General features: G+C 46.6%; 1 protein-coding gene across 1 annotated transcript in view; it reads left to right on the top strand.

Annotated features, from left to right (window-relative positions):
• Sv2c (synaptic vesicle glycoprotein 2C) overlaps positions 1 to 20,992 on the top strand; it is a 103,380-nt gene that overhangs the window by 61,753 nt on the left and 20,635 nt on the right. Inside the window, exons 4-5 of the mRNA XM_051172512.1 lie at positions 17,756 to 17,889; positions 18,325 to 18,414. Coding sequence (XP_051028469.1) covers positions 17,756 to 17,889; positions 18,325 to 18,414 — 224 coding nt within the window. The remainder of the gene's footprint in view (positions 1 to 17,755; positions 17,890 to 18,324; positions 18,415 to 20,992) is intronic.

Below are 20,992 nucleotides of genomic sequence, written 5' to 3'. Positions count from 1 at the left end.
CAGGTGGTTCTGTAAGAAAGACACTGCACGTGATCTTGGAAAAACAACAACATTCATGCACCACACCAACTGGAGTTCACCCCACCCCTATAGCTGATCAGTATCGTTAGAGTTGACAGGAGTCTGGAATGAAGGAAAGAGAGATGACAGGGGCACAGCACAAAATCAGAGAACCAGATGACCAAGAGTCCAACCGTCCCTTCTCGGCCACCTTGGCACACCTTCATCGTCTTCTTCAGCATCTCCGCGGGTGGGTTTGTTCTTTCTTATTCTGTTCCCTTTTAGGCAAAAGAGAAGACAAAAAAAAAAAAAAAGGGGGCACCCTGCCCTTGCCCACAGAAGGGCAGCCATTAGCTTGTAAGTTTCCCTTTGACACAGCCACTTCACAGGCCTTGTACCTTCATCGCTGAAGCCGGCCCTATCCTGATCACTTCAGTTACTGCAAACAGATGCACCACTTGAGAATGGAGAGACGGCAGTCACCACTGCTGGGGACATCTGGCAGCATGCTGATACACATTCAGTCCCAGTTCCTTGCCCTACCTCCCCCTGTTCCTCTCCCAAATCTCCACCCCTCCCCTCCCCGACTTCATATCTCATATATATATATGCACATATATATATGTATACATATATATGTATGTATATATGTGTGTATTAGAGTTTTATGTGCATGTATGTGTGTTCACTGTATGCATGTCTGGTTCTCTTGGAAGTCAGAGGAGAGAGTAATATCCCCTGGGATTGGGATTACAGATGGCTGGGAGCCATCATGTGGGTGCCTGGAATTGAACCTGTGTCCTCTGAAACAGCAACAAGTGCTAGCAATCATTAAGCCATCTCTCCAGTCTCCTTTTAGTTTTTTTAATAACCCATTGGGTATGATATATTCTTTAGGTTTTGGTTTTGGTGTTTGTTTGTTTGTTGTATGTCCTACACACTAATCCTCTGCTAGATTTATAGCTGGCAAAGCTTTTCTTCCCCAGAATTGAATTTCTTACTGGACTGGTCAGGGTGGAGCCAGAGATATTCCCAGCTAGTGTTGTTGCTGCTAGAAACAGCACTGTTGAGTATCAGAGCCATAGCCACGTCTATTCTGCCTTTTATTACTGGGCATTCAGATCTCTTGATCTTATTAGCAAGGATTTCTATTCCAGGGACAGACATCGTTTGTGAGCCTGACCTTTTACCTTTAATTTTATAATATTCATTTCTGTTACTTTATGTATGAGAGCTTTAGCTATGTGTTTGTGTCTATGCACTACATGCATGCAGTGCCTAAGGATGCGAGAAGGTAGCGGGGTGGATCCCCTAAACCTGGGGTTTCAAGGGTTATGAGATCCCACATGGGTTCTAGAAACCAACCTCAGCTCCTTTGGAAGAACAACCGGTGCTCTTAACCATTGGGCCACCTCTGCAGCCTCCAAAGAAATTTTTTTAAAAAGATGGGATGTCAGAGCCAGGCATGGTGGCACACTCATTTAATCCCAGCACTCAGGAGGCAGAGGCAGGCAGATCGCTGTGAGTTCAAGGTCAGGCTGGTCTACAAAGTGAGTCCAGGATAGCCAAGGCTACACAGAGAGACCCTGTCTCAAAAAACAAACAAACAAAAAAGATGGGGTGTCACTAAGTAACCTAGACTGGCCCCAAACTCACAATTCCTCTGTCTCAGCATCCTATGTGCTGAGATCACAGACATGAGCCACCACGGCCAGTTTCTAAACATTTGTGCTCCCATGTTCTTGTTGGGTCCTGCAGACAACAAGGTCACTGTCATCACTTCCACATTACAGACCAGACAACTGCACTTCAGAAGAAGAGTGAGCTCCTTGCTGAGGGGCATGAGGTATCAGACTTGGGACTGCTAGCCAGGCTAACTGCAGAGGCTTTGGGTCCAAACACACCAGCCAAGAATTATACAGCAACAGAAAGACAACTTTAGTCCACAGCATGGGAATCTGAGGCAGAAGGATTGTGACTCTGAGGATGGCTTGGACTATGTATAGACTTCTTGGCCAGCTTAAGCTCTCCAATAAGACTCTGTCTCAGAAGTTTTTTAATACTGGCACTCAAGTGAGAAGGGTTGTGTGTTGAACTCTAGTGTAAAGGAAAATGACGAGAGATTCTAAGTTGGTGCCCTGACTCTACTCTATACCCTTTCTTGTGTGAGTGCAACCCAGGGTTGATTTGAATTGTTCCAAAGCCTTCTACCTCTGCATCCCAAGTGTATCTACTTTGCCTCCATTTTATGTGTGTGTGTGTGTGTATGTGTGTGTGTATGTGTGTTATGCATGTGCGTATTATGCACATTTGTGCACATGGCCGAGGAGTGCATGCCTGTGTGCAGGTCAGAGATTGACCTCCATATGTCTCCCTGAGTCACTCTCTGCCTTAATCTTGTTTTGAGGCAGGGTCTCTCACTGACCTGCAGCCTGTCTTCTCAGCTAGTCTAGCTGCACAGAAAGACCCTCAGCTCTGTCCACCTCCATACTCAGGGTTGGGATTATAGGCTTATGTGCTTCTATACCCACTTTTTTTTTTCAGGGTGCCGGGGATCTAAACCTGGGTCTCATGTTTATGCTGCAAACACTTTCTCCACTGAGCTGTCTTCCCAGGCCATGCTGCTCTTAGACTTCGTGGTACCCACTGTCAGGAGATCCTGTTAGTCAAAGACTTGGAGGTTTTCCCTTAGTAATTAAGGATCATTATTAAGCTCTGTGGCTAGCTCCACTAGTTTTCAGTAAACCAAGATATCAAAAAACAAATTTCCCCCACCAGATGTGGTGATGCATTCCTTTAATCCCAGCACTCGGGAGGCAGAGGTGGGAGGGAGGATCTCTGTGAGTTTGAGACCAGCCTGCCCTGCTCTACAGAGTGAGTTCCGGAACAGCCAGAACTACATAGTAAGACCTGTCTAGAAAAAAATCAAAAGTAACTTAAAAAATGGAATTCCAGGGACATTAACGTTTCTTTCTACCAGAGATCAGCAAAACCACAATGCTTTTCCTGACTTGTAATGATATCTTATTCTTTCCTGTTTGGCCATTTTTCCCAGATAGGGAATTCTATCCTAAGCTGATCAGCCTCCCCCCCCCCCCCCCCCAGCTACCTCTTAACTGTACTACCAGGTCAAGTTCTCCAGCACTGCTCTGGCTAGGCCACCCAATGCTGCCATTAGCAAGAAGCAGGTTTAGCTCTCCCACGCTCACACCCTCATGGCTGCCTCACCCATACCTTCATCATCAGGGCCAGGTATACTATATTGCAGGGCCCACTGTCCCAAGTGCTACAGCCAGTGAGGGGCAGGACCAGCTCATCCGCTCTCATTACCTCAGGGCCAGTTCTGACTGTTGCAGGTGGTGAGGAGCAAGAGCATCACCCTCGCATCCATGCCACCTCACAGAAGACAAATGGCTGGGCAGTTCTCAAGAGCTCTTGTCCTTAGGGGCTGGCTCACCAGCCTCCCCTTCCATTTCTCCACCAGGATCAGTTCTGCTGTGCCGTCCTTGCAAGACGCAAGACCCACTCTGTGGAGTGCTGCAGCTGGTGAGGGGCAGGGATAGCTCCTCTGAGCTCACATCCTATGGATAGCTTTTATGACCACTGCTGGGGTGGGGTGGGGGAGCGTGTTACCTCTGTGCCGGTGCCACCCCACGGCAGACAAGTGGCAGGGTCAGCTCTCCAACACTCACACCCTCTGGACTGGCTCACCTACACCCTTGCCACCAGGACCAGCTTCACTGTGCTGCCTATGTGATGCACAGGACCCCATCTCCCAAGTGCTCCCAGTGGTGAGAGATGGTACCAGCTCTCTCTCCGCCCCCTCTTCCCTCAGCCCCCCCCTCCAAGCCCTGCACAGCATCCAGTGGGGGTGGGGTCAGTTCTGCACAGCCCCTGGGCATCCAGGTGTTCCCGGGCAGCTGCCCCAACCAGAGACATCCCCTTGTTCTTAAGTGGCAATATGAACCACGACCCCTGCCATTCTGTATCCCCGGACTCAGACATGGCACTCAGTGGCAGCTCAGGCTGGGGGTCTCACCATGGCCTCAGGTGGCAGAGCTAAGCACTCACAGCAGGCTACCCCTTTCTACTCTCAATTCTCCAGTCCCATCATTTTTCATTCCTGTTCCATTTCTCTTTCTCTTCCATCTGACCACCACATACTCACACATTGTGATGGCTCCTGATGCAGGCTGGCAGGTCCCCGGGCAACAATCATCCATGCCACATGGCATGGCAGCAAGTGGGTGTCTATGGCCTGCCTATGCCATGCTCTGGAGGGCAGGTCTGGGGTTGGCATGGTGGTCACAGGTCTCTGTCTGTCTTCCTCTTCCTGCACGGCACTGCTGGACTAGATTTGATTTTTTATGAGTCCTAAGCGTAAGACAGCTTTGGCCACCAGGCCAGGCATGAAGCCAGGATGAACAAAGGGCTGCCATCTGATCCGCACCTGACTGGTTGGTATAAGACTCCAACAAGGTGTCACTTTGCCCATTGCTAGGGTGTGTGTGTGTGTGTGTGTGTGTGTGTGTGTGTGTGTAAAGTTTTCATCCAAAGCCAGATAACAGAGGGGAACACAGGTGTGCATATCATTATGATACAATTCACAAAAATTAATTAGTTAATTAATTTTTTAAATTCCCAATTGAAAAAGTTTGTATCTGCAGCCCTTGCTCCTGACAGTGTATACTTGGCCTTTAGAGTCTTAGAAGCAAAAGTGGATCCCAAGCCTGCGAGCTGAAAGATAGAACCCGAGGGGCAGGACTGTAAGACATCAGCAAGTGACCTAGCACACAGACTGGGAAAATGAGCCAAACCAGAGGAGAAGCAGGAGGTGGTGGATGACAGTAACTGTTGATGCCCCTGCCTTTTCACATTTAGGCCACAAAGCCTGACCTACTTTGAAGGACCCCTCAGGCTTACCAGTAAAAGCTATCAAGAGGAGGCTTTTAGAGAGCCTGAAGACTCGGGTGTCTTGTGCGCTCAGGAGGCCCTCCAGCGTTGGTTAGCACTCACCACCATTGACTGTTCCCTAAAACACTCTACAGGGATGAGGCACCTGTTTTTTTGGTTTTTTTTTTTTTTTTTTTTAGCCTTGTGGCTCTTGTCTCAGACTTAACTTTGTCATAAGCTCTCTGTGTAATTTCTGAATAGTCTTCCCATTTGAGGCTCCTGGGGTATTTATAACACATTTGATTTGCTTTCTGTGTAGACTTGATCTCTCAGAGAGAAGTAAACAGTTTCTGGAAAATTCATTTCCCAGCATGAATCCTTTTAATTTGACCAGTTATTTTTTCTTTTCTTTTTTTTCTTTTTTTTTTTTTTTTTTTTTTTTTTTTTTTTTTTTTTTTTTTTTTTCCTATTTTTCTGTTTTTCTTCATCCCCAGTTGTGACACAGGCTCACTTACTTAACCCAAGCTGGCCTGAAAATCACCTTGATACCCAAACTGGCCTCAAAGGGAAATCCTTCTACCTCATCTTCCTAAACTCAGAGATCACAGACCTTAGCCACCATGCCTAGCTTGCATAGCATGAAGCCTGTCAGCTCCCCCAAAGCTTTTCAGATCTGCACCCCCTCCCACCCAAATGTCAAAGCCCTTATCTTTCTCACCTTCCAAGCAACCACAAACTCCCACTGCTGCCTCCCAGTGGGACTTAACTGCTCTCTAAAATTACACTTGAACTTCTGCCTACCTCCAGCCACTGAATGGCACCCAGACCTTTTTCTTTCCTTTTCTTCTCCAGTCTTCTTCAATCCATGTCTGTATCAAAGTGTGTCTTCCTATTGTTTTTTTAACATAGGCTAGTTGTCAAACCAGGCATTTGAAATGCTCAGAAACCTGCACAAGTTCTGAAGGACCCCAAATTTCAAGAACCACAGGCTTAAACAAAGACATTCCTTGCTTAGTGTTGAATCTTGCCAACTAGTGCATGATCTCGTTCACTAATCTTCACACTCAGATCTGCTGCCGGAGCAGAACATTCTGTGCGGCTCATATGCTCATGTGTGGTGTATGTGTGTACAACGTGTGATGTATCGTGCATTGTGTGTCAAGGGCATTGTTTGCAGTGTACACGTGGTGTGTGCAGCATATTGTGCAATGAGTGTGGTGTATGCGCGTATTTGTGTGTTGAGTATGAGTCGTACGTGTGTAGTGTGGGTTTGGTGTGTAAGTGTGGAGTTTGTGAAGTTTGCATTTGGCATTGGTATAGTGTGAGTGTTGGTATGCGATGTGCCTTGTTTTTGTAATGTGTGTGCAGAGTATGTGCAGAATGTGTGGCGTATGCTATCTACCATATGTGTGGCTGTGTATTGTATATGTATTATGCATATCTGTGTTGTTATATAGAGTGGGCCTTGTATGTATGTGGCGCATATGTGGAATGTGTGGTATGTATGGAGTGTATAGAACATACGGTATATATAACGTGTATAGTGCGTGTGCTGGATATATAGTGTTCCCTGTGTGTATATAATATGAATGCAGAGTATGTGTGTGACATGTGCTCCTAGTGAAGTGTGTATGTGTGACTGTGTGGCATAAGTGTGAAAGGTACATGTGTGGGCTTAGTGTGTATTGTATACCAGACTTATATGTGCTGTGTTGTGGAGTGTGGCAGATGTATATTGCATGTGGTGTGTGTAACATGTGTGATGTAGGGAGTATGCCTGTGAAGTAGGTGGTTGGAAGTGGAGCACAGGCTGAACACTCCCAAAGGCCAGAAGGGTCAGAGCAGCTTGCCTGTGCTTGAGGAGACCCTGAGGAGGAACGCCTCTTCGCGCCCTCTCCAGATGTGGCTGGAGAAGCAGGGGACCCTTTGTATCAGCTGTATCAGCTGCTGGAGTCAGTAACAGTCAGAATGCCCTGGGCAGAGAGAGTCAGAAGGCCAGGGGACCTGGCTGTGACTTCGTCTGTCCTTGGGCTTGGCCACAGTCCTGAGCACAGTCCTGAGCAGTTGGCTCACTCCAGCAGGAAAGCTTAACGATGGCCGGTGGGGCCTGGGAGAAGCTTCAGTTTTGCTTTCCTCAGCTTTTAAAAGGCAAAAGATGATACCGTCTCAGGTCTAAACACATGTGCCACCAACTAAAATAGGGCTAAACCCAAAGCGACAAAAACATATGATGTTCCGAATCAGAGTAGCTTGTAAAGGGTGGAGCCCGGTCCCTGCAGCCTGGCAGACTTACAGGAATGTGGGCTCACTGATGCGTTCTCATCACTACTCTTTTGTATCAGTAACTTAGGTCCAAAAAAAATAATGCAAAAATCCCACGTGGGAGGTAAATGGTTGTCGACAGTTGTACATATCCATGTGACCGCCACTGAAATCAGGGTATGGAAGATTCTCACCTCTCCCCAAATTCCCTGCCTCTGGCTTCCCCTCTTCTCCTCTTCCACCCCAGAGGAACGACTGTTCTGATGTCTGTAACCACAGCTGAGCCCTGCCTGCTGCAGAACTTCATTCAGGCGCACTGTGGAACCTTTGGCTCTCTCACTCAGTGCGATGCTTTTAAAAAAATAATATATCCGTGCTGTGGTGTCAGTAATTCTTTTCTTTCATTGTTAAGTTGCATGCTGGTGTGTTAGGTAAGTCGCCATTTATTTCTCCAAGATCCTGTGAATGGGCATTCCTGTTGTTGTCAGGTTTTTGTTTGCTTGCTTGCTTGCTTGCTTGCTTGCGTTCTTGTGCTGGAAGCATCTGTATGTAAGGGTTTGCTCACTGAACATAGGGGCTTTGAAGGGGAGCCTCACTCCTCATAGATACCCAAGGTGGGGGTGGGGATTGCCTAGTCATAAGCCAATGTCAGTTCTCTACAACCTGCCATCGCAGGCCCTCACATGTTATGTAGGAGAGTAACACTTACCCCTATCCGTACCAATACTTGCTGGGCATGCAACCGACTCTCCTATAGTCTTAACACATATTTCTCTGAGGACAGATGATGTGAAACAATGGAAGTTCAATAATGAGACTTGGCGTCTTAAATCTTACTATAGGCAATCTACAAGATAGGCTGTGTGGTAGTGCGCACTAAATCTAGTGTCCTATGGACTTGTAGTGGAGTGGGCTCATCGTGCCTTTGGTACCTGGAGCAGGAGGTGCCTTCTGGGAGGGAAGGATGCCAAAGACAGAAAGAGCCAAGAGCCAAAGAGCTGTGTGGCTCATGGTAGAGAGGAACAGTCGGAAATAGTATGGTTCATTTTCTGTAGATTTTAGTTCATGCTTCTTTCCCCTCAACATGAGTGCAAGGAGACTGAAGATGAAAGGGGAAAGAGAAATACACTGGAATAAATCATGGCAGCCTAATGGAGCACAGGCTAGAAGGAAAAAGAGTCTTGACTGTGGGAAAGGAACCTTAGAGTCCAGGCCGAGTGACTCTGGCTACCAGGGCAGCCTCAGCTAGCCATTGTAGAGAAGAGAAAACAGGTGTAATATAGTGAGGGCAATATGGTCGTTTCCTCAATTAAAGTAAGCACAGGAAGAACTCCACATGGCCCAGCCATTCTATTTCTAGATAGGCGTCAAGGTCCTGAGACCTGAGGTCCAAAGAGAGGTTCCTGTGCCACGTTCATAGCAACATCATTGGTCACAGTCAGAAGGGAGGGCTCAATCCAACGGCCCATCCATCTGCAGCCTGACAGGTGACTCACATTCACGTGATAGGCCATTATTTGCTGTATAAAGGAAGGGCCCCCGAGACACACTAAAGTGTGAACGAATCTAAATTCTGCGTAAGAGAAGTAACTTAGGCACAAAGGCTTGCACAGTCCTGCTTATATGAAAAGCCTTCAACAGGCAAATCCCTGCAGACAGGAAGTAGAAAGGAGGCTACCAGGGGCTAGGGATGGTAAAGCACACAGAGAGTTTCAGGCATATATATATAAAAAAATTCTGGCGATGGACGGAAATGTCAGACAATCCTGTGTGAAGGGACCCGCGGTGAACTGATCATCACACTCAAAGTGGGAAACAGAGCCACTCTACAGATCCACAGTGAAAGTAAAACAAAACCATGGTCAGTTTCCTTGCCTGGGATCGCACACAGTCTTCCAGGCCTATGTGATCCTACTGAGGCCAAAACCACATGTCCTTCCCCAGAGCTGCTTCCACACTGACAGGTAGCACCAGCTACCATGGCATCTTTGGGACCTTGCTGGCCACTGAAACAGAGTTTGGTTCCCAGCACCCATGGCAGGCAGCTTACAACTACCTGTCCCTCCAGCTCTGGGTGATCTGGTGCCTCTGTGGGTACCTGCACTCAGGTGCACAGACATATACATACAGAAAGAGATGGAGGGAAACAGGGAGAGAGGGAGAGAGGGGTAGAGAGAGAGAGGGACAGAGACAGAGACAGACAGAGACAGAGAGATGGAGACAGAGACACAGAGAGAGCTTTAATTGTTTTTTAATTTAAACAATATCTCAAATTTTATCTGCCCACCCTATTAGGATTGTTGGTGTATGAAACGGTGACGTAAGAGTGTCTGGCGTGTGGTGGGTGGTACTACCAGTACCTTAAGAGCCTGAAGTCTGCTCCACCCATGTCTCTTCTCAGACCTCTGGTCCTTTCCCAGCACCACAATCAGTCTGGTGGCCTGGCCTGAGGATAAAGGGCCACACGTGTGAATCTGGAGTGCTGGTTACTAGTCTTCAGCCAAAGCTAGCTTCAGTCACCCCTGCCAGGGCCTCCGCCTGCCCGAGCTACTAGAGTGCTTTGTCACTGCGGTCGCCCTGGGTCGTTAGATCATTTCTCATAAACAGCAGCCAGCAGTGCTGAATGAAAAATGGCTGCATTAATCCCAGACTAAGTCACTCTGGCTTTGATTTTTCTGGCGCCATGGCCCTAGAAAACCTTCCCCCAGCATGCACCAGGACCAATCATTTCCACAGCTGCTTGCAGCCAGGAACGTCTTTGAGGGACAAGATGAATGGCTGGCATAGTCAACCGTTCTAGAGGGCAAAGGTGAACTCCTCCTCTGGTGGACGCCCCGCTGTCGAAACAAAAGGACTAAGGGTGCAAAGTGAAGAAAGAGCACTTGGATGTCCAGTGCAAGGTCATAAATCAGGCATGGGCAAAGTGAAGCTGTCTCTGCCGGCCATTTAATTGATTTAGCCAACTAAAGTTCCCCCTTCGGGCAATCTAAAGGAAGCGTGTTTTAGATGTGTTGGGAGACCCGCCCCTGCCCCCGTGGAGTTAGTTCAGTATTGGTTTGCTGACTCGTGAATCTTTTATTTTTCCAACAAGGAGACTAATATATGCTTGCGGAAGTATTAGCTATGTCCATGAGAAAACAAATTCATTAATCCATTAAAAAAAAAATTTCCCCCACATAGATCGCACTGAGTTAGGACAAGCTTTGTTTACGGCTCACGTGAGGAAGTGGGGGCTGGGGAGGACCCTCAGTCACCAGCACAGCTGAGAAACCTGCCCTCCCTCGGTTCAGTCCTGCTACTGACTTTGACCACATCCAATTTATCCAACTTCTAAAATGTTGCCTGTTTGTGGGAAGGTGCTTTGAAACAAACTTACAACACCATGAAATCTACCGAGGCACAATCAGCGCAATCAGTGTTCCTATCCTCTGAGCCATCTCTCCAGCCCATAGTTGTTGTTGTTGTTTTTTAATTCCTATTAGTTAAAAAAGTTAGACTATCTCACGTTGTGTCTTCAATGACTACTCAAGTGAGCCTCGATTTCTATGCTGTTTTCTTGCCCCCACCACTGGTATGGGCTCCCGATGACCTCTGCCACTCACCAGGGCACGAGGAAGTATGCTAGCAGAGGCTTGAAATGGGGGGGGGGGGGTGTCTTGATTTCATCACAGGTGTATTATTCCATTTCTAGTGATTGTCTGTTTGTGTTGTTAAGCCAGACTTCCCACAGAAAACAAATAAAATTTAACACAAAATGGGGGGTGGGGTCCAATAAGGATGCAGAAGACGTAAACATGATCAACAGATCTGACCCTGGGTATCCACAGACTCTGCCCCTGGTAGCTACAGAGCAGACGTTCTTTTGGCCCCCCTCATAGACCAATTTTAAAATTGGCTAAGCTATAAAGCAGGTGCCAAATATTTTTTAAAACCTATGGAGCATGTGTTCTTATCACATTAAAATTAAACTAGAAAAAATGTTTAAGAAAAATTCATGTGTTTGAAAATGAGGAAACATAATAGATATGTTGCCAACTAAATTACTTTCGGGGCTGGGGAGATAGCTCAGTTGGCACAGGGCTTGCCTTGCTAGCATGGGGAGCTGAGTTTGATCAGTGTAAAAAGCCCAGCTGTGTTGGTATATGTTTGTATCCCAACACTGTAGAGGTGGTGACAGGCAGACCCCTGGGACTCAATGGCCAGCCTATATCTTAACATCCTACTTACCAAAAAGCCCCAATCAACCAGTGAGAGAATCTGTGTGTGTGTGTATCTCTGTCCCCTCTATATAAGACATGCATATATAAATATATGTATATATAAATATAGAATATATAGCTATATATTATGTATTACACACATGTATGTTGGATAGCTTCTAAGGGACCACACCTGCAGTTGATCTCTGCTCTGCAAACACACATACATGTGCACACACACATGCACACCTTGGAATGTTCTAGACAAACTCTGATTTGAAAAGAACCCAAAGAGTTGCTCATTACTTAAAGAAGCATTTGTCTAGTTACTAATACCATATTAAAGATAAATAAGGCATGGGGCTTCCCCTCAAGGTACAGACAACATATGGATTCTCAGCGGCTTCCAGTGTGGCTTTCTTCTATGCCTGGCACCTGCTAAGGCCTTTGGGAATATATAGGCCACCCAAGTCACTGTGTAGGAGAAGGAGACATCAGGAAGAATTTACAGAGTTTAGGAGTATTCCAGGTCAGCTGAAAGGGAGGACTGGCCTCAATATCACTTGGAGGTTACAAGACAGCTCTCCCAGCCCCTCTGCTGCAGAACTGGGCTGTGTTGGCAGGGTGGGCGTGACCGGATACTCCTGTTACCCTAGCCCTCAAGAGGCTGAGGCAGGATGGTGAGTTTGAAAGCCAGTGTGGACTACTTTATCCAGATCTTGTTTAAACAAAGCAAAAAACAAACAAACACAGAAGACACAGTGGGTTGGCACAAAAACCCATCCAAGGGGGTGGAAAGGGGCTTGTTAGAGAAAAGACTGGAGGGATGGACACGGCCAGGTCTCTTAGGCTAAGTGGACTCATCCTGAAAGATTTTAAGCTAGTTGAGGTATACAATGTGGTTTCCAAAAAGAGATTTGTGTCTTGCTTGCAATGTATGTGCTCCACATGCATACATGGTGCCTGCAGAGACCAGAAGAGGGGGGGTCAGAGCCCCTAGAACTGGAATTACAGATGGTTGTGAGCTGCCATTCCGGGAGTTGAACCCAAGTCCTATGCAAACGCGTCCGGTGCTCCTAAGCACCGAGCTGTCTCTCCAGGCCCTGTGAGCTAACTCTTTATTACCCAACATTCTCTTGATGACATATAAAAGCTAGAACAAGTCAAGTAGAATCTGGGAACTCCATTAGAGAAACAGCGTTCAAATTACCTAATGACGGGGCCCTGGTCAGTCATAAGAGGTTGGAAGGCAAAGGGCTGAAACTCAGAGGGCTCATTCCATGTCAGAGGTTGCCTTTCAGCGGAGGACTGTGGACTAATCCAAGGCTCAAGGTGTCAGAGCAATAACCATAATACGCGTAAGTAAATGGGCCATGAAACAGGCACAGCCATGCAGAGCTGAGCCAACTGTGCCTGTGTCTACCAAGGCGGCCCAGGACAGGTATGAGGAAGGGAGATAAAGGAACAAGTTTTGGAGAAACACAGAAAGAGAATCTCATTGCTCAGTGACTGACACCGTCAGAAGGGAAAAGAACAGAGACTGCCCCCACCCCCCCACCCCCCAATTTCTGGCTTGCAAGTTTCTCTGCACGTCAACCAATAGTGAGCCACAACATTAACTGCTTTCCACAGGGGAAAAAACCTCTCTGGCCAAGGTTGGGAGGAGCACTAATCTCTGGCTATAGACATAAATACTTAGAAACAGTTTGACAATAAATATGTCTGTTTAGCAAAACCACAGTAATAGATACCCCCACCCCATCTCTAGGGTCTGTAACCTCCTGGGCCACAGGCTTTTAACAGGTTTGCAATACCAGGCTTGCATTGTTTCCTAACAAGCAAGCCTCAAAGACAATTAAAAAGTAACTGGCTGCCCCCATAACATCCATGCCACTGTTGTTCCAGTGGGCCTGGCAGGTCAGCATTGTGACACATGGAGTTCAATACATTGACAACTAATCTCCCCTAGGAGCCTGTACAGCACTTCATAGACCTGGCACTATAAAGCTATCCTTCAGGGAGGACTATTTTAAATTATTTAGAGCTTTTACATTTTTTTTTTTCATTTCATTTAGTTTTGTAATGTGTATGTGTACTTCGCATGTATTACACCATGTGGATGCAGTACCTGTGAAGGCCAGAAGAGGGCGTCAGATTGACTGGGAATGGAGTTACAGATGATGATTAGCCTCCATGTGGGTGTTGAGAATTGAACCCTAGTCCTCTAGAAGAGTGCTTAGTGCTCCTGTTAAGTCATTTCTCCACCCTTCCCTCCCCCAGGTGGATTTCTTTATGCCCTAAAACCAAAATGAGCTATATTGGGAATTTCTAGGACCTCCCTGACTAGTAATAGCTTGGTGATTATCTCATGCCCCATACTGAGATTTTATTTAATTTCGGCACCTTTAATCTCAGCATTAGTGAGGCAGAAGCAGGTAGAGCTCTGTGAGTTCAAGGCCAGCCAGAGATACATAACGAGACCCTGTTTCAGAAAACCAGTAATAACAGCAATAACTGTTCTGCGCATCCACCCATGCAGGGTATCTGTGTTCAAACTCTTTTTTAAAAATTATTTATTGTATTTTTAATTATCTTACAAAATGGGTTTCTCCAGACAGGTTTTTCATACATTCCTTAGCGTTGGTTAGATTACCTCAACCTCTCTTCTTCAATGTTCCTCTACTCAACTCCCCAAGACTGATAGGTCAGTCAGTGAAAAGAGCTATAATGCCAGTTCCCCCCTCCTCTCCCGCAGGTGCCTGAGTCACTTGAACGTCAAAGGCCTACAGCTGTGATTTGCTGGTTTCATTTTAAGTGAGAAGTGATAAAAAGGTTACGTAGAGTTTGCAAACTAAAGAAATAATGTCAGGAGAGAAAGTGCCCACAAGCAACCTCCTCCTGCCGTGTGTAACCCGAGACAGCTCAGTGCCATTCCAGACCATGGCTCTTCTAGATCAGACGATATGTTTTTTATGTGCATATGAAAATGAAATCGTTGCTGTTCATCCCATTTCGAGGAAGCTTCTCTTTTTCCACTTGGACATTTTCCAGGTTCCACCAGGAAGATCTGCCTCGTTCTTGTCCAACCCTCACATGATTTTTATCAGATGGCTGGCTGCAACATAGTTCATGTCCCTGTGCGCCCACTAACATCGTTAGGTATTTATTCACCCATCTTTACTTATTTTGCTATAAATAAGAGACGAATGTCTCTGAAGGACCGTCCAGCTGCAAGTAGTTAAACCTTAGCATCGAGGATGACACTGGCTGCCTGACAGCCGAAGTCGCTAGCCCGACATTCAAGTTTTATGCTGATTATATAGTTTTTATATTTTAAGCCAGTGACATGTTAAGGGTATAAATGTTTATTTCCGTAGCAATAATACCAGAAACTTACCCGGCCATCGTCCCCACTCCTTACATTTTTCTCACTGGACAAAGTGAACTTTAAGCCACTTGAAGAGAATCTTAGCTGGTCTGTGCCTTGTGAGACAAGACCAAGAGGAAAATACACAGTTGATTTATGTCTTAGCTGTTCAGACTTGACATCCTTGTACAATACTGAAGATTTTCTTTAGTGCATTGGCTCTGAGTCTTGCACCTAAAATCTCCCTTCTTGACAAAGACAATTTTGTTGATGACATTGCATAACTGGTAAGCGGAAAGCAGGTTAGCAAAGTGGGTACCAAGAATACCGGGGCTTACAGGATATATCCTAGCAAAAAAAATGTAGGAGCCAGCGTCCTCTGTGTGTGTCACATACTTTGCCCATATTCCTTGAACAACTGGCAGCTGAGGAGGCAGATGAGGAGGCAGTCACCGGGCCCTGCAGTGGCAGCAGGGTAAGGCTGGCAAGAGCCTTGATTATTATTCAAAATACATTCCTCTTTTATTAGCGTCACACTGATTGAAGCCAGGCTACAACAGCCTTCTGTACCACCCTAATCGAGGTCCTCCCGTGCATGGCATTTATATTATCTGTAGATAAATCCCACAGTGTGACATTTTAATGAGTATTTTAGCAAAATCCAAAGGACAATTAGAAACATCAGCTTTGCAAGAACCATTTTTAAGATTAGAAAAAAAATAATAATAAAGGGCACAGTGCCAACTGTGAGGTTTAGATCCAGACAAGCCATTTTACTACGCGAGACATGTTTGAATACACAGCCCATTTTCCCAGTGGAGTGGGGTTTGATCCCACAGTCCTCTCCTTCATCCTACTCTGAGATTGCTCAGTAGGGCTTACACGGCGCTTGCATTCAGATTTAAGTTTCCTTGGGATGGCGCTCAGGAACGCTGAGAACACGAGTTAGAGTCATCTGGGAAAGGGAGCCTCAACTAAGAAAATGCCTCCCTCACAATGGACTGCAGGGGAGGCTGTAGGGCATTTTAATTGGTTAATGATTGACTTAGGATGTCACGGCTCGCTATGGGCAGTGTCACTCCTGGGCAGGTATGGGAAAGCAGATTGGGCGAGCTATGGAGCAGGCCAGTAATCAGTGTTGCTTGGTGGCCTCTGCTTTAGTTCCTGCCTCCTGATTCCTGCCCTGTCTTCTGTTCCTGATGGGCTGTAAGCTCTAAGATGAAACAAACCCTCTCCTTCCGTGTTGCTGTTGGTCATCGTGTTTATCACCATAATAGAAAGGAAACTTGAGCATGCCGATTCCCCTGCCTGCCTTCTTTCTTTCTTAGGATGTTTGCATTTACATTTGGCTCCGTTCTACAATACTGGATAACCTCTTTCTCTGGGGATCCTTGACTTAGTAACAGTAATGTCTCCCTTCGCCTGTAACTCCTGCATCTTCGGGTCTGGAGGTCAGCGTGAGAACCTTTGACGGGAGTGGAACCGCTTTTCTGTCTATTGCAGAAGTGCCCTGCTCCGCCCACTGTAGAGACATGGTTAAATCCCTTGGACCTATTTTCCATTTAAAGGGTCACCTTGTGAGCTCTCATTTTTTTTGAACTGTGACACCAGAGGCCTCCCCCTTTGGCCTTTGTTCTTCCTCCCTCTATTCTGTGGGAAGTGTTATACTCGAAATTAAACCCAGTCACGGGAAGCTTCTCCCCCAGTGTTGAAAATAATAAGGTTCAGAGTTCTTTAAAGAGAGTCTTTATATGAAGCTCTGGGATTGTGTGAAATGAGCGTGTCATGTTCTCTTTGTTCTGTCATAGAATTTCTTCTGCATTTTAGATATGTGAGGCTTCTGAACCTAGGCTATAGAAGGTATTGAAAGTAATCACGTTTCCCAAAAGCTAATCATATAATTAACTCAGCAACGCACTTACTCTCCCCATATTAAATACTTAGGTCAAAACTAGTGCAGGATTGGTATTGCATGCCACTGGTGGTGACGCCCCTTGCCAACAGCACCGTGGGCAAGTTGTCACTTGCACAAGTCTAGGTGCTGGTGTGCAATTCCATCTTGAATCCTGGCAGTAAAGATCTTGTGACTTTAGCTTGTAGCTTGTGGGATTATGTCACTTCCAGAGACTTCCCGGGTTCCCACAAAGGACAAACACACAGTTCCCTTGGGGAGAGGACGTAGAGACAGGACCTGTCTTCTGTTCGCAGAAGGCTTCTGGCCACCAAGCTTTGCTGAAGACTAGCGTTCCACCTCACATAGTCCATTTGTCCCTCTGTAAACCGAGTTCTAGCTTCAATTAGATTTGATGTGCCTTGTTCTGTTTTTGTTTTTGTTTTTCCAAGTCAAGGTTTCTCTATGTAACAGCCCTGGCTGTCCTGGACTCTCTTTGTAGACCAGGCTGGCCTCGAATTCACAGAGATCCACCTGCCCCTGTCTCCCTGAGTGCTGGGATTAAAGTCGTATGCCGCTCCTGGCTGCCTCATCCTTTCTTATTGGGAACCCTGGCTGATTTCTGCTTTGAGTATTGTATTCATGCAAATGACAGCTTCTGAAGGGATTCCTATCTGTGCCCCATTGTGAGTGTTCTCATTACATTGTAATAAAACTTTCTTTTTTACGGTGTCTGCTTAGAAGTTAGGATTCTCCTTGCTAGTCCCTCTGATGCCCCCCACACCTTGCCACTGGGGTTTGGTTTTAGGTTACCTCACAGGTACCCCCTGTTTAGATCCTGATCCTTTTATTTCAGGCACCTTTGTCCTCAGCACTGCCTAGCAGAAAGGGGGGAGGGGGAAGGGGAGAGAGCAGAGGAGGAGGAGGGGAGGGGAGAGGAAGGGAGGGGGCAGGCTCAGGGGGAGGGGGTCTTAAATTTAGCCCGCTAATGTTACTGATTTACAGATCCTCTCACCCCTCTGCGGACAGTAAGACTTGACTGACAAAGCCCTGAGCAGGCCCCCACACGGTGCCTTTTCCAGCTGCCGTGTACAGGAGCTTTCCCTCACTCCTCTGTTTTTTGTTTTGTTTTGTTTTTTCTAGGGTGGAGCTTCAGCATGGGCTCAGCCTACCAGTTCCACAGCTGGCGCGTCTTCGTCATTGTCTGCGCGCTCCCCTGCGTCTCCTCTGTGGTGGCCCTCACCTTCATGCCGGAAAGCCCTCGATTCTTGCTGGAGGTAATGCCCGTTGTTACGGAAGCGCAAGCGGCCCACGTACCCTGGAAAGGCTTCCTTGCTGTTTCCGGGAAAGCACATCTGCCTTTTGGGGAGGCGCATTCTCCCCTTCTGTCATGGAATTTTGCAGGGTTTGGTTTCATGGAGCCATGGAAAGAGGTGTGTAAAAGCTGTCGCACAGCCAGAACCGCACGCACGTACTCTTCCCTAAGCAAATAGCTTTCACTTGGTGAAGGGGATGTTACTCACGGTTTAATAAATGAAGGTATTATCTCTAGGTGAAGGCGCGTTCTTTGAACTGCTGCTCTATAGTGATAGCCTCAGCTCGTGTGCTTCACGTTGGCATGGTTGCCTTCTGGGTGCTCGGAAAACGCAGCGCAGTTATGAAAGGCAAGGGGTAGAAATGTCCTAGCCACTGACCGCCTGTGTATTTCTTAGGTGGGAAAACATGACGAAGCCTGGATGATTCTGAAGCTAATTCATGATACCAACATGAGAGCCCGGGGCCAGCCAGAGAAGGTCTTCACGGTGAGCCAGCTCCTCAGAGAATCCTCGATGCCAGAGTTCAGGACGTTTTCTGTATGGAACCAGGCTTTTAAGGCCTTGCCAGTCATACTCTCTGTCACAAGTACTTAGTGCTGTCCTTGCAGAGCAAACGCAAGCAGCCATAGAGAATATCTAAACCGTGGGCTTTGGTGCGTTCCAATAAAACTTTATTTAAACAAATAAGCAGAGGACTGTGTTTGGCCCAGAGACTGCCAATCTACCAACACCTATCTAAAACTCCAAGCCTGATGGTTGGTTAAATAATAATATCCTACTCAGGTACCATGCATCCTTCCTCCTCACATCTTCCCAGGAGAATCTCGGGCACACCTAGTTCTATCTCAGAATCCTTTCTGCCTACTGGATGTCCCACTTCCTATTTCCTGCCTAAGCTATAGGCCATCAGATTTTTTATTGACAGGTGCTACATCCGTACAATACACAGATATCCTCTCGACAATCACCAATAGGTTCTCTTTATCATGCTATCAGAGAAGACTGGGGTCTCAGCTGGGCCACCACCTCTGCCCTGTCAGGCCATTGCTCCTGCCTCATCTGAAACTTGCTTAACACATTTCCTTGCTTACATGGGAAATTCAGGGTACCCTGGTGCCTCGTCTCCTAGGTAAAGCGGATGTGTACGCGTTTAAAGCCCAGCTCCATCACTCACTTGCTTCATGGCCTGAGCAATAAAACCAAGGTCCAGCTTCTTTTCTACAAAGTAATTATACATTACTTCACTGATGGAGGACAGTGGGGCTCTTTTCTGCAGCCACCGCAGCACTGGCTCCGTTGGACGGTTTACATAAGTGCTCGGGATTCAAACTCAGGTCATTGTGCTTTCAGCAGTGAGCACTCTTACCTGCTGAGCCATCGCCTGCCCCCCCTCCCTGCCCTCCCCCCCCCCCAGGCCTCAGCTGATTTCTCTTTCACTCCTATCTATCCTCTTTGGCTGGCCTCAGCTATTTCCTGCTACTTCTCTGTGACTCCTGCTGCGCGGATCTCCAGGTACATGTATTGAAGGGCTCTGTGGACATCGTGTGTATCCAAAGGTCCTTCAAAAACTACCTTCTTAACCAGAACTTCCCACCCTGAAAGCCCCCAACCTCCTCCTTACCCCAAATGCCACCAGCAAGTATTACAAGCACCACCCAAAGTTAAACCTGCAAACCATCTTACTCGTTTGCTTTCTTCATCCTCGTGGTATCCAATAAATCCCCACGCCCTGTTATTTGGTCTCCTAGACATCGGCGATCATTACTCCTAGCTTGGCATCTCATCTGCTACTGACTTTGTTCTGTGCTCATCGCCCAATGTCCTAACGCTTACACTCATCTTCCAGAAGCCTAAATACAAGCTGGGCGTGGTGGTGCACTCTTATAATCCCAGCACTCGGGGAGGCAGACTCGGATGGATCTCTGTGAGATTGAGGCCAGTCTTGCCTTCAAAGCAAGTCCAGGATAGCCAAGCTACACAGAAAATCCCTGTCTCCAAAAAATGAAGAAAGAGAAGGAGAAGGAGGAGAATGAGAAGAAGAAGAAGAAGAAGAAGAAGAAGAAGAAGAAGAAGAAGAAGAAGAAGAAGAGAAGAAGAAGAAGAAGAGGAAGAAGAAGAAGAAGAAGAGAAGAAGAAGAAGAAGAAGAAGAAGAAGAAGAAGAAGAAGAAGAAGAAGAAGAAGAAGAAGAAGAAGAAGAAGAAGTTCACACACTTCCCCCATTGTCCAGTACACTGTCTTCACTCCTAATTCTAGATGTCTGTGGCTTGGTATCCCTCCCACCTGGCATTCTCTCCACACTTTTCATATGTGGCAAACAGCATCTTCCCCATCAGTCTCTGGTCAAATGCTGGAGTCCACGAGACTCTCTGCCAAGTCAGATGCCCTGAACATTGTTTCCGTCCTGAGCTATACAGGCCTCCAGTTTTACTTCTTTGTGATTGTTTGAAGAGTGTGATATATGATATTTGTATCTCCCATGAAAGCCAATGAATTATGAAAAAATAAATATTGCTGAATGGGGAAGTAAAAGCTCTCAAAAATTAAATACTGGATGATTTTTTTTTAAAGAACTAAAAACAAATCTAAATGGGCATTGCTTATACACTGCTGTAAGCCTAGCACCTAAGAGCCTGAGACAGTAAGATCTCAAGTTTAAAGCTAGCCTGGGCACACAGTAAGACAATGTCTCAAAAAAAATAAGTTCTCCAAATACTTTATTTGAAATCCCATCCTTAACTCAGAAGTATTTTTGATTAAGTAGTGACATTTTGCTCATATAGTCAAAAGAAGACTATTGTCAGCCTAGCACAATTTGAAAGACAACAAGAGACCCAGCTTCCAAATGGTATCTCAATAGAATTTCCATCTGGGATATTGTCAGCCTCTCCAGAAAATCCCCCTCAGCCCCCAGGGAAGATAGCATACACACCATTATGTCCTCTTCATGCAAAATGGTGGGAAAGATGAACTCTCCACCGCCCCCCTCGCTCCTTTCTCCCATCCCACCACCCATCATTCTGTCCCTGTATTGAAAGCCTGCTCCAAGAGGCTGCCTTAAGTCCC

Source organism: Acomys russatus, chromosome 30 (genome assembly GCF_903995435.1).
Source record: "Acomys russatus chromosome 30, mAcoRus1.1, whole genome shotgun sequence".
Taxonomy (NCBI): Eukaryota; Metazoa; Chordata; class Mammalia; order Rodentia; family Muridae; genus Acomys; species Acomys russatus.
This window is presented reverse-complemented; position numbering and strand designations above follow the sequence as displayed.